The following is a 14,035-nucleotide window of genomic DNA, read 5'->3' as shown; positions in this document are numbered from 1 at the left end:
GACATCCAGAAAATTATAGTCTGATCAATTTCAAGTCAAGTTAAATTATTAAGATTTGTTACTTGTGTCATAATGTTTGAGTTTAAAAAAAATATTAAATTTTTAGTTTTACAGTAAGCAATACAGTGGTTGACCACAATTTCCCCACACTTGGCTTTATTCCCTCACAAGTCCTGGATGTTTCCTTTTGCCTCTAGCTGGACTCAGAGCAGAGAAAGCAAGGTTATCACTGCTGCTTAGTCCTCATGGCCAGTCTGGTCAGTCTGGTGTAGAGATTTCCGAAATGCTTTGGATGAAAAACGAAGTACAAGAAAACAAAATATCAATGAAAGGATAAAAGACATATTACCTTTTCCATTTATAAAATGCTGAAATGTTAATAGTTTAACAGTATGAAATACTTAATAACAAGGGATACCTGGATGACATAGTAAACTATTCCTAAGTAGGCAGAAATACATCCTCCAAGAAATAGATCAAATGCTGCAGGCTTCACCCTGTCAAAAAAAGACATTACGGAAATCTTTCCAATTAAATTACATCTATAATTTTTATACTTGTATTCTTTAGCCAATAACGAAATGATGAACAAAAACTTTTCCAAAATCCACTCTTTATCCACCAACCTGTACATCATCACTGGCTCTTTCATTTGGTCAAAAAATGTTACCTCTGGATCTCTAGAACAGAAATAATACATTACAAAATGTAGCCTTGGCATCAAATTACATAGCAGGCTCCAACTGTGCATTGATTGTAGTTTCATTACAATTTCTGGTAGGAAGAGTGGTTCTATCTGAGGTGTGGTGCTGAGTTGCAAGGATTTGTTTATTGTGCATTAAAATGAACAAGCAAATAAATATATCCAGGAGAGTTAAAGTCAAATAGGAGCATCCATCTTCCACTCAGTTTAAAATATTGTTGAACGAAACCTGGATTTCTATTAAAGGAATTCCAGCAAATCAAGATTATAAGGTTATATAAAATGTCAGTCTTTACTCACAAAAATAAAATGTAAAAAGAGAAATAGAGAAAATGCTAAAATCATTTATATTAATTTTTCCCCTCATCAGCCTACACTCAATACCCCATAATGACAAAGTGAAAATAAGGTTAGATTTTTTTTAAATGTATTAAAAATAAAAAGCTAAAATATCAATTCAATTTATTTTATTTTTGTAGAGCACTCTTCTCATACAGTAACACTGAGCGCTGACATATCACATTGACATAAGTATTCAGACCCTTTGCCTAGTACTTAGTTGAGGCACTTTTGGCACTTAGAGCTGAGTGGTCTCGGGTATGATGTGACAGTCTTCAAACACCTGGATTTGGAGATTTTCTGCCATTCTTCTATGCAGATCCTCTCGACCTCTGTCAGGTTTGATGGGAATCGTCGGTGGACAGCTATTTTCAGTTGTCTTCAGAGATGTTTGATTGGATTCAAGAGCAGGCATTCACAGAGTTGTCCCTAATTCACTCCCATGTTGTCTTTGCTTTGTACTTAGGGACAATGTCCTGTTGGAAGCCCAGTCTGAGGTCCAGAACGCTTTGGAGCAGGTTTTCATTAAGGATATCTCTGTATCCTCAGTCCATTTATTTTTTCCTCAGCCCTGACTAGTCGCCCAGTCTCTGCCAATGAAAAACAACCCCACAGCATGATGCTGGCACCACCATACTTCACCACTGGGATGGTATTGCATGTGGTATTGCAAATGATGGTTCCTGGTTTCCTCCAGACACGATGCTTAGAATTGAAGCCAAACAGCCCAATCTTGGTTTCATCAGACCAGAGGATCTTGTTTCTCGCAGTCTAAGAGTCCTTTAGGTGCCTTTTCTTTTTTCCCGCTTTTTTGATTGCAGGAGTGTTGCAGTGATGGCCGTCCTTCTGGAAGCTTCGCCTATCTCCACACAGCATCTCTGGAGCTCAGCCAGAGTGACCATTGGGTTATTGGTCACCAGTCTACAAAAGCCATTCTCCCTCGATTGCTCAGTTTGGCTGGGTGACCAGCTCTTGAAAGAATCGTGGTTGGTCCAAGTCTTCCATTTAAGAATTATGAGGGTCGTTGTGCTCTTGGGAATCTTCAATGTTGCTGAAATTTTTTGTAGCCTTCCCCAGATATGTGCCTTGACACAATCATGTTTCTAATATCTGCAGGCAATTGCTTTGACCTAATGCCATGGATTTTGCTGATACACATTATCAGCTGTGGGACCTTGTATAGACAGGTGTGTGCCTTTCCAAATCATGTCCAATAAATTGAATTTACCACAGGTGGACTCCAGACAAGGTGTAGAAACATCTCAAACATGATGAATAGAAAAGGTTTGCATGTGAGCTACATTTCAAGTCGGTCTGAATAATTATGTGTACAATCTTGTTTTCACTGTGTCTTTATGGGGTATTGAGCATTGAGCAAATATCTCTAGATTAATGAAGGAAAAATGAATTGAAACGATGTTAGGATAAGGCTGCAACATAAAAGGGTTTGAAAAGTGAAGGGGTTTGAATACTTTCTGAACATACTGTATAATGGACATCTCTGTAAGCTATAGATTCCAGAAAAAGAAGTGAGAATCTTCACCTGTTTTACTGGTCAGTGGAATGGGATACCTGACAGATATACAGTATAAACATTACCTGTGGTTGGGTCGAAAAGTGTGTCTGTGGACTTGCTGCAGGTACTGACTCAGCTGCTGCTCCAGGGATCTGACCAGCAGGAGTGGTCCAGGCTCACGATCTAGCAGCTGAGTTGCTCGTGGAACTGCTGAGAGGAAGGACAGCAGTGCAGACAGGCGGCTGTCCTGAATCTCCTGTGGAAACACAAGTAAAGCGAAATGTCTTCTGACCAGGGGCGTAGCCAGAACTTTTTCTCAGGGGTGGCCAAGTAAGACCCAGTGATTTTATTGGGGTGACCAAAAAAAAAATCACAATTGACTGTGACATGCTATACCAAAAGTAAATTCTACAGACAGAAATTCTATAAATTCTACAGAATTTGTTTATTACAAACGTACTCAAGAAATTACAGTGGCAGTACCTAGAAATGTCTGTAGAACATTATAATATAATTTAATACGATCCTTATTCTACATTATTTGTATATTTAGATGCTAATAATGCAAACTGGGTATTGGAAATTTTTTTTTTATGTTTGCAGATACAACTTATGTAACCTACATTTATATCCCTGACTTTATCATTTTCAGTTTTACTGTTACTAGTCCTCACTTTGTAAAAAAGGAAAGAATCTTCCTATCTTGAATCTTCCCCTGCTTTCCTTCATGCTCTCTACAGTTAAGACAAATACACCTATCAAGAAACACTTTTATTATTATTAAATTAAATAGCTAAATACAAAAAACAATGACAGACTCATAATTTAAGCGTATAATATAGTAACGTTTATGTGGTAACATTATTTTTAAAAATTAGCTAGCTAGCAGCTGCAGTAACTTTAGCTAACATTTGCTAAGTTATGCGATATTAATTAAGCTAACATGTTTCTCATGATGAAACACCACTGTACCTCACTTTAACACAAACTTTCACGAAATGAAGGTAAATAACACTGATTTTACTCTCCTGATCACCGTATCTTCTTGCGTTGCTCACTTGCGCTGGACTTGGCTGCAGTAACGGTACAGAAATTGAATTTTCCCGCTCTATTCCTCCCTCCTACACACACAGGTTTGTGCCGCATGGGTAGTACGCAGCTCTTCAGCCTAATAGCATCGCACGGAACACTATGTGCGTCATACAAGTACACACACACACACATTTTCTGAACCGCTTGTCCCATACGGGGTTGCGGGGAACCAGAGCCTACCCGGCAACTCAGGGCGTAAGGCCGGAGGGGGAGGGGACACACCCAGGACGGGACGCCAGTCCGCCGCAAGGCACCCCAAGCGGGACTCGAACCCCAGACCCACCGGAGAGCAGGTCATACAAGTATAAGCAGCGAAATAAGTCACCTGTCAGTGTGGTCAGAATGTTTTGCGCTTCAGGGGTGGCCAGAGGGCTGGCTGAGGTTCAGTCAGGGGTGGCACTGGTCACCCATGGCCACCACTTTGCTACGCTCCCTGCTTCTGACCCTTGTGGTCAGCACTCTGTGTGAGAAGAGTCCTCTGTCAAAATAAATTTAACTGCACTGAATAAAAATGCGTGGGTGGGAGAAATACACTTTCCTTCATCACCTCAGAAAAGTCAGTGAGCATGGCAGTCAGAGGTCAAACTTCATTAAAAATTAGCCAAGAAAGGCCCTTAGAGCTATAGAACCTGTGGGAATACAGCAGGAAGGTGGAATCAGAGTTTAGCTGCACTCAAGATGCACGTAGGTTGTGGCAGGGAATACAAACATTAACAGATTATAAACCACAGACGCGGACATTGACAGGTGCCACTCCGTCTCTCCCTGACGAACCAAACGCGTTTTATGGCCGCTTTGACTTCGAGAACTCAGACCCCCTCACTGCGCATCCCCACTGCGCTGCATGATAACGCCATCTCTGTAGCACAAATGAGAAAAACCTTTAGCCGTGTCAACATCTGCAAAGCTGGTGGTCCAGACGGAATTTCAGGGAGAGTTTTAAAAACATGCAGTGAACAACTGGCTACTGCCTTCACAGACATATTTAACGCCTCCTTAAAAAGCTCAGCTGTACCCACCTCTTTCAAAAACACCACCATTATCCCCGTTCCTAAGAAAAACAAAGTTAGCTGCCTTAATAACTATCGCCCAGTGGCACTGACCCCCATTGCAATGAAATGCTTTGAGAGGCTGGTGCTGGGACACATTAAGGACACCATCCCAGACACTCTGGACCCACTGCAGTTTGCCTACCACCACAACAGATCCACTGAAGACACGATATTACACACACTTCACACCATTCTGTCTCACCTGGATAATAAAAACTGCTATGCAAGGCTATTGTTTGTAGACTATAGCTCAGCATTTAACACCGTCATCCCAACTAAGCTGATCCAGAAACTACTAGTGCTGGGACTGAGTGCCGCATTGTGCAATTGGATTGTGGATTTCCTCACCAACAGACCCCAGCATGTGCAGATTGGCAGTAATACGTCTTCCCCACTGATCCTCAACACTGGCACTCCATAGGGAAGTGTCCTGAGCCCAGTGCTATACTCCCTGTTCACACATGACTGTGTGGCCAGTCACAGCTCCAACACCATCATAAAGTTTGCTGACAATACCACCATTGTGGGTCTGATCACCAACAATGATGAGACGGCCTACAGAGAGGAGGTGAGGCTCCTGGGAGAGTGGTGCCAGGACAACAACCTGTCTCTAAATGTCAGTAAAACTAAGGAGCTGGTGATTGACTTCAGGAAACAGGATACGGGTTCAGGCACCCGTCTACATAGGAGGGGACATTGTAGAGAGGGTCAACAGCTTCAAATTCCTCGAGATCACCCTCACTGCCAAACTCACATGGACTGAGCACACAGCATCAACCATCAAAAAGGCCCATCAACGCCTCCACTTCCTCAGGCGTCTGAAGAAAGCCAGGATGTCCACTACAGTCCTCACCACTTTCTACAGGTGTGCTGTGGAGTCCATCCTCACAGGGTGTATTACATCCTGGGGTGGCAGCTGCTCCATACAGGACAAGAAAGCCTTACAGAGGGTGGTCAAAACAGCTCAGGGAATCATCGGCACACAGCCACCAGCAGTCCAGGACACCTACACCACACGCTGCCTCAGAAAGACGATGTGCATCATGAAAGATCATAGTCACCCTGCACGGGCATTTTTCTCTTCTCTGCCATCTGCAAAGAAGCTCAGGTCTATTTGAACCCGCACTGCTAGGTGCAGGAACAGCTTTTACCCCACCCTAACCAATGTGCCACCTTTAGCAACTAGAGTTGGACTGCTCCTCCCAAGCACATTGGTAATTATACTGTCACTTGAAGCATTCTTATTCTCATTCTCTCGTTCTGAGTTCTCTGGCTGTCAGCTGGTATTATTGTTATTACTGTTACCATTATATATTGCTATTGCTGTTGCACTACTCACTGTCATTGTTTTGTTTGTGCAGTATTTCTATTGTCTCTGTCTTTGTCCATAGTCTCTGGAGAAGCATTCAGGAAGGATTTCATGATACTTGTACGTGGTACTTCTACCTATGACAATAAACTAAACTTGAACTTGTTCATGTTACATAGAAAAGTTATGTTTGTTTATAGCATACTTACGCAAATAAATGTAAATTAAATACGCAGAAACAGAAAGTGATGTAGGATGCATATGCACAAACTATTAAGCAGAGGCTGCATTGTCCTTGGTCTGTTAATATAATAAATATAAAACAAACCCACAATGGTTTATGTGTTTTGTCAAATGTAAAGATAGAAACTTAATAATATCTGGATTCTGTGTACATTTTTTTTAAAATCTTTGCCTTTCAAACATACTGTATTCCTATGTGATGTCTTTTAGTATAAAACTCTCTAGTCTTGTTATGTCATCAGTTACTAACCCTTTATTTTTTATTGACCATTGTTTCTACCTCTGACGAGACCTGAGGAGACAAAGTGTAATACCAGTACTCTTTATTGGCGGATCTAATGACTGCATGCCAAAGTCGACGAGACTGAACTGAACATCAGCTCCTAAGCTTATTAGCTTCTTATGTCTGTACTAATGTTATCAATACCTGTATAAGTTTGCTTTAGTCTTTTTCTATGAAAAATGCCAAGGGGGATGGGCAGCCACTGGCACTTGGACCCTCAGAGGTTTATTTCTCACCTTTGCCTTCCAGTTGGCTTACCTATAGCTTTAATACCTAACATAGCTCTTGTAGTAATTAAATGTAGAGATGACCTTTTATTTGTTTTTTATCCTGATCCTTCATTCACCACAATGTGTCACTGGATGAGAAGGGTGCTCTATAAAAATAAATTGAATCGAATGGAATTTATGTGAACAACATAAAGTACAGTACTGCATAGCATTAATACTTATTTATTGTATGTAATTTTCTGTGTGTGTTTTATATGAAAGAAAAGGATAAAAATAACACAACACAAGTGCACGAACATTGTAAAAACATGAATTATCCTTGATGTGTCATTAACAGGTTTGGGTGGGGCCAGTTCTGACTTACGTAAATTTCGGATTGCATAAGGGTTTCCGGAAACTGTCAAGTACAACATCTTACCATGTGACCCTTAAAAAGTTGCAGCTCCTTAGGGGACCCCTAAAATGAAACCAAAAGGAATAAAAAAGTTTGAAATGGCAAACATTCACTCATCTGGCCATGCATAATGAAAGATTCAATTACTTTTGTTACTAACCTTAATTTAACTGAAAGCGCTTGTTTAAAGTGAATTACAATAGTACTCACTTTATGATAATCCTATTCAGATGGTAGTATATATTTAGTGGAGGAATGCAGAACATCTACTGACATTGACCAGTTGAACCTATTTGACCTCGCGAACTCCTGTGCCCACAAGGCAACTTACACTAGAGTTGCCCCACACTACCTCAAGCTTTGAAAAGAGAGGACACACTTCAGAAGAGATAGGGGGGTGGGGAGTGGCAAATACACACACACACATTTTCAGAACCGCTTGTCCCATATGGGGTCACGGGGAACCGGAGCCTACCCGGTAACACAGGGCGTAAGGCCAGAGGGGGAGGGGACACACCCAGGACGGGACGCCAGTCCGTCGCAAGGCACCCCAAGCGGGACTCGAACCCCAGACCCACCGAAGAGCAGAACTGTGGTCCAACCCACTGTGCCACCACACCCCTGAGTGGCAAATACTTTTTCGTTTTTTTAATAAATAAAAATATGCAATTATTGCTTTGTTTTTAACAGGATGTAATGGCAGATATTCCTGATACCTAACCTGAAATAACTGAATTAAGTCCAAGATGACACCACCTAAATGGTCCAGATTGGGCCCTGTAACAAACTTATTGAGAATTACAAGTAGCAGAATTTGATCCAAAGAACTTCTGTCAGAAATACCTCCCAGTGCCCGGGCTGTTTGGGTATAAGCTCAGTCTGTGTAGTTTGTGTGTTTTTTCCATGTTTGAATTTAATCTCGATATTTTGATGTCCTCCCACAGGCCAAAGACTAATATGTTCAGGGTAACTGGTGACTCCAAATTGCCTTTAGTGTGTGAACAGTGGCCTTTTGATGGATTGATGTCCTAGTCCAAGATGTTCCCTCACTAGGCTAGTGATCTTCTGCTTCTGGGATAACTTCTTCCATCATTCTGGCCCTGACTTGGACAAAAAGTTAATGCTAATGAGTTTTTTTTTTAATGGAACAAAATATTTTTGTCATTTATTCACCCAAACAAATACAGACTGTAATTCAGGTACAGATTCTCACTCAAAGGCATTAGGCGCTATCTGTTTCTGGTTGCCCTGGGCTGTTTGCAATACACTCTGTATGCATCCTACCAGGGTTGTAGCTGTGATCCCTGGTGGCTATTTTCATCTATAGCTACTGTGATTGCATGTTGCAAATGCCATAATCTATTGAAACAATTATACATTTTTGGTAGCTGATACCAAATAATGTACCCTCAGCGTTTCAACTAAATTTGTTTAATGTACAACAGTTTGTGGTAAAAATGATACTGTAAAAAAATGCCTTGCTGGAAAGGTTGAACATGAAGCGGGCCAAGGACTCAGCAATGATGGCAGTGTTGCGCTTCAGTTTCCTTATGTCAATCTGAGAGCTAAGAAGGAGAAAAAATACAATAAAAATATGCACACACAGGAATAAAATTTAAATGTAACTAATAGGTACATGTTGAAATAAACAGATAAATGAAATGTTAAAGTACTAATTTCTTTTAAAGCTTTAAAACTTGAGAAACATTCATTTAGCAAAACAACTGAATTCTAAGATAAATTTGGGATTAGATATAGTTCAAAGGCACTAACACGATGGGTTTGCTGGAACGAAACTCATAGGTTCAACGTTCAAATTTGTTACCAATTTGTACAGCGTGAAGCTCAACTACATGGTATGACTTCACTTCCCCTCCCTTCATTATGTTTTTGAATTGTATGAAATGTACAAACAGCCTTGATTTTGTGCCTGCCATGTGTGGGGTTCCGTGTAGCAAGACTCACATGGTGTCCAAGATAGAGCCCCTGAGCTCAGCCTGTGGGTCTTTCAGATGAGACACAGTGAAGCCAGGAATTCTATGCACACTGTACTGTTCATGCTCCCAAGCCACTGTAGATTCTCCAAGGTTAATCTTCTTGTGGACCAACCTCAGTTTTACCCAGGGAAACCTGGAAGCAATCACCTTCAGGTATATGGAAGTAGGGATGAAATTGGGAGTAAAAAAGATGGACAGCAATGTATTTTAGTACACACATCTACTGAGGAACCTAAACATTTACTAATTTATCTGACACTTTCCTACAAAGTGACTTACAATATCAATCTACCTGGAATTACTTACCCATTTGTACACCTGGGTAACTTTTACTTGAGTAATTTAGGGTAAGTACCACATACAGAAGTGAGATTCTAACCTGCAACCTTTGGATCTAAAGGTAGCAGCGCTAACCACTATGCTACCAGCTGTACTACATAAGCACTGATGAGACCTGAGGTCATTTTTAGGGCTTGCACCATCAAAACACCCTTATCCAGGCAACCCAACTAAGACTGATCAGACCTCAGACTGTGCTCAGGTAACAGTATCATGAAACTATGGCTCACATCTCCAGATGCACAGTAATTTACGGTAGACGCCATCTCTGTAGCTTCACTAAGAGCTTTGAGGGCCTTCCCCGTTTGTGATTTCCAACATGCTGTAGGCCCTGCATAATGAATTTCCTGCAAAGTCTTTCACTTTACCTCCAGCCTACACCGTGCCGCCAACCTCCCAAACAACATTGCTGTAATATTTCCTTTCACTTCACCTTTGTCCTTTCACTGGCCTCCTGCATGTGTTCTTCCAACAGGACTATAAGCTCCAACAAGACAAGTTATTAAGAAACTTCACACTTCAGTTCAATGTCTGGTTTTTCAGTACATTCAGAAAGTATTAAGACCCTTTCATTTTTTTTCACTTTTTTTCTTGCATCTGTCACCAGTCCTGAGGGCAGCTCTAGCTGATGCACCTGCTTTGCATCAAGGCACACATATGAGGAGCACCATCTCAATGACACACCGTGGAACCTTTTCAAGGAGAACATTTCGGCATGACCCTTTAACCCAGCTGCAGACGCAAGGCCCAATAGGAAAAGGTAAGGGACACCTTTTGAAAAAGCTCCCATATTCATCTGCCACTGCTTTGCCTTGCTGGTACCACTGTACTGAGTACTGCTGGTGATGAGATTTTGGTAATCTGTGGTCAATATATACGTATGGTCTTTTGAAGGTAGCTTAGTGGTTCACTGTGCAACAGTTCAAACCTCTGTCATTCCTGTGTGTGTGTATAAGTGTGACACGTGTGGCAGCTGTGATGGCGGTTTGAACCAGTACCACTCAGGGAAACTCTAAAGGTGGGAAAGGGATTCAAAGGTGGGAAAAAAAGACTCAGTTGCAGGCTTATCAGCAGCAAGCAAATTGTGGATGAGATAAAGAAAGGGTAGTGAGGACAAGGACTAGGGAGAGCAAATTTACCATCTGAATTTCCTTGCAGATATTGGTGCAACCCTTTCCTCTGTTTGCTGATTTCCTGGACACTCCTCTGTCTGGTAAGGTTGTTAAGACTACAGGTGTTTCAGGTGTTCCTATTCCTAACCCCATAACTGTATCTCTTAGCCCTGTATTTCAAAAACCCTTCTTTCTACTTATAGAAGCATTACCCATCAGTCTCCTCAGGTGTTGTCTGCTGTGCAATGGTATTGCAGTTCATTGCATCTCTGATGGGTGCAATGAGCCCCAGTTGTATAGGTGCTATGCTGCATTGGCTGCCCTTGCTCACACAGACTTAATGTGCTGGTAGAGGGATTTTGGCAGAGCCGTAACCACAACAGCCAATAATGTCCTATTTTCAGTCCTACAGGACAACCTGAACTACTTCTCCTCCTGGTCCACCTTCACACCATACAAGGAATTGCACCACACAAGATCTCCAGTCAGACGTGAAACTCGCCAACCCCCTGTTACAGACAACATTGTGCATAACCATCACCAATATAATTTTTGGTCCACAGGGAGTCACTGCTGTAGTCTCCCTCTCTCCTGAAGAGAAGCGCCTGTTCTGCATTGATCGCAGTGCTCCTCGCGTTTCGTTGATGCAGTGTTAAGGCTGTGGATCTAAAGACCCTGGTCTATTATTCAAATGTCTCCTACCCCTGTTGCATAAACCAGTCGAACAGTGTCAGGGCTGGACCCTCATCCTCTCCAGTGATGGTTTAAGTACTGAACTGCTGTTGAATGAACTGCTGAATAAAACTTTTTTGTTTTTATTGTTGAACTGTGTTCATAGAATTCCAACATGTATAAGAAGCATCACATATAGGCATTGAAAAATTGTCCAAAATTTTGCTATGATGGCTCATGGCTTTTGATACCCAATAATCAATTTATGGAAACCAAAAAAATCAATATAACAAATTATCTGAAGTGTATCCAGAAAATTTAAAAGTCATTCATTGTGTGAGTGAAGCAAAAATGCAGTAATGTAACATTGTTGGCATTTCTGCCTTCATATGTCTATGTATTTTGGTTATTAAGAATGTGAGTGTTGCTGTGAGAGAGTGAGGTGTTCTGGGAATTGTATGAAATTCCACAAGAATGTTTTTCAGCCAAGGGGGATGTGGAGGCACAGAGGGTTTGACCAGGTTTTTGATGTACCCTAATGAATTTACAGTTTTACTCATTTAAACAGTTGGGGCCAGTGGCTCTGAGGTGCAATGCCATGTCCAGAGGTCACGCGGATATGAATGTGTGCTGCTGCACATCAAAATGTGGACAATAGCGGTGATGTTCTCAAATGCAGAGTGAATATATTGTAACGACCCGCGTTACTGTTTGTTTGTACAGGAAAATTTGTTAAATGTAAATAGTTGCATTGTGGGTAGATTGTAAATTAAAGTGTGCAACCACTGGGGGCACTTCTGGAGGAAATGATGGGGTGATTATGTTTGCCAGTGTGTTGTGAGAGAGCTTGGGGGTGTTAAGTAAGCTGGGAAAGCTGGCTGGAAGTGCAGGTACTGGAGAGAAAAGGGGGTCCTTGGACTGAGAGCATTATTTCCCTGTGTGCCGGTGTTCAATAAAATGTTTGAGATGAACAGTGCCTCTGCGACCCTCTTTGCCCCATCCAAATCCACGGTGCTGCGTGCCATAATATAGACATATAGTAAGAAAGGAAGTTTTGGTGTGATACGAGGAACATGGAGTGAAGAAATGCACTGAGTGTTCCCGTAATGGAAACTGAATTTGTTCACCTAAACTCGAGTTAGACTGAGCTGGGATGCGAGACCAGGACAAGAGCATGGAGGATGGACACAGACAGGACCAGAGCTTTGGACTAGAACACAAAAAACTCTGTGACTTTGGAAGCAAGGGAGTAAACACAGAACAAGTACCATTCAGATGGCCAGAAAACATAGTGAAGAGCTGATCTAGAACCCACACTAGATGTTTATACTTCACTCCCCATACAGTGCTAGGGATCTGGTGTTTATTGAGTTTGAGTCAAGTTAGACTAGGGAGAATTTACCCTAACCCTAAAACAGCTGGATACTTTTTAGAACAAATCTCATAAAAACTCTTTTGTCAAGGAGAGTAGAATCTATAACTTGGAACGTTAAAGTTACAAGGTGTGTGTCTAACCCATGGTGTACGTGATGCCCTTGAAAATGTAAAGGAATACTTTTAAATGACAACACAGTGCTATTGTTGCATCCCTGTACGTGTTCTTCCTGTTTGGTCTCTTTTGCCCTTGTCACTATTCGTAAAGGTACCCCCATTTTATCATTTCTCCATCAGTGTTCCTGTGAGTCCTCTCCAGTGATGACATCACTGTTTAGCCCTCCCCAAACAATCAGTTCCACTGTGGCAAGTCAAAAACCCGTATGTTGAACCTCCCTATAAGCTTGTTTCCCGGAATGACAGTCAGTTTGGCTTGTGGTCATTTCAATTTTTGCAATGTATTCAATGATAATTACTAGCGGTTTTGTTCCGTTTTGTGTGTCAGTGTGTGTTCCCTGTTCACTGTTAACGATTTAATAATGTCAGTTTTATGGCGGCTTTCATGCCTTTTGTGTTCCCTGTGACATTGCGCGTCTTGAGGGAGATGTGATCGGGTAAGATCATCACCATGTAGGTTTGTTTCAGTTGTCTAGACACACTAGGTTAGGGATGGGTGCCACCATTGTATTTTGATTTGGGTTGTTAGTGTAGGTTAGTTAAGGTGCATGGAGACATCTTCTTTCTCTTGGTTCTATTTTCTTTAGCTAGGTCAAATTGGGCTTGATCTATTAGAATTGTATGGTTTTTATCTTTTCTTTTCTTTGGCATTGCTCACGCTCCTTTTTCCTATGTAATTTTGTTTTACATAGTGTAGAGTATATAAGGACCTACCGTATTTCATTTGTACACAGAAAATCCTACGCATAATTTCACACACATTTATTTGCAGTTTCACTCTCCTGTTTCTTTCCACAGCACACCAGTGTCCCAAACAGTTCTAATGTTACACCACTAGATAACCTGGGCCGTAACAGCTATGATACGTTTTTTGTCTCACCTCCTCCAGCTGCTGGATGTAGGAGTACTGTAAGCTGCCAGGCCTGGGTGGACGAGACACGTGGAGGAAGAGCCCCTCTCCGTTGGCAAGTGTGTCGAGACACAGCACAAATGCCACATTGTCTTGGAGAAGGCTTGACTCTGTCCAGAAACAGGACAAGACAAACAGATTTTTGGTGAGGATCACAACTGTCACTCTAAAAAAAAGTAATAATAAATTACTGGGGCATTCAGAACAAAGGAATGAAAATGTAGCAATGGAATGGAATTATTTTACTATTAATATGGAATTACTGTGTTTTTTTTTTTTTGTTTTGTTTTCTT

At 41.5% G+C, this 14,035-nt stretch overlaps 1 protein-coding gene across 1 annotated transcript in view; it reads right to left on the bottom strand.

Annotated features, from left to right (window-relative positions):
• Window positions 1–226: 226 nt before the first annotated feature.
• LOC108933519 (nicalin-1-like) overlaps window positions 227–14,035 on the bottom strand; it is a 33,278-nt gene continuing 19,469 nt past the window's right edge. Inside the window, exons 8-15 of the mRNA XM_029252223.1 lie at window positions 13,713–13,852; window positions 9,127–9,305; window positions 8,639–8,726; window positions 7,186–7,224; window positions 2,642–2,814; window positions 627–680; window positions 419–497; window positions 227–286 (exon numbers count right to left, since the gene is read on the bottom strand). Of these exons, the coding sequence (XP_029108056.1) occupies window positions 227–286; window positions 419–497; window positions 627–680; window positions 2,642–2,814; window positions 7,186–7,224; window positions 8,639–8,726; window positions 9,127–9,305; window positions 13,713–13,852 (812 nt within the window). The remainder of the gene's footprint in view (window positions 287–418; window positions 498–626; window positions 681–2,641; window positions 2,815–7,185; window positions 7,225–8,638; window positions 8,727–9,126; window positions 9,306–13,712; window positions 13,853–14,035) is intronic.

This window comes from Scleropages formosus, chromosome 5 (assembly GCF_900964775.1).
Source record: "Scleropages formosus chromosome 5, fSclFor1.1, whole genome shotgun sequence".
In the NCBI taxonomy this organism is placed as follows: Eukaryota; Metazoa; Chordata; class Actinopteri; order Osteoglossiformes; family Osteoglossidae; genus Scleropages; species Scleropages formosus.
Note: the sequence above shows the minus strand (reverse complement) of the source record. Positions and strands in the feature narration are given on the sequence as shown.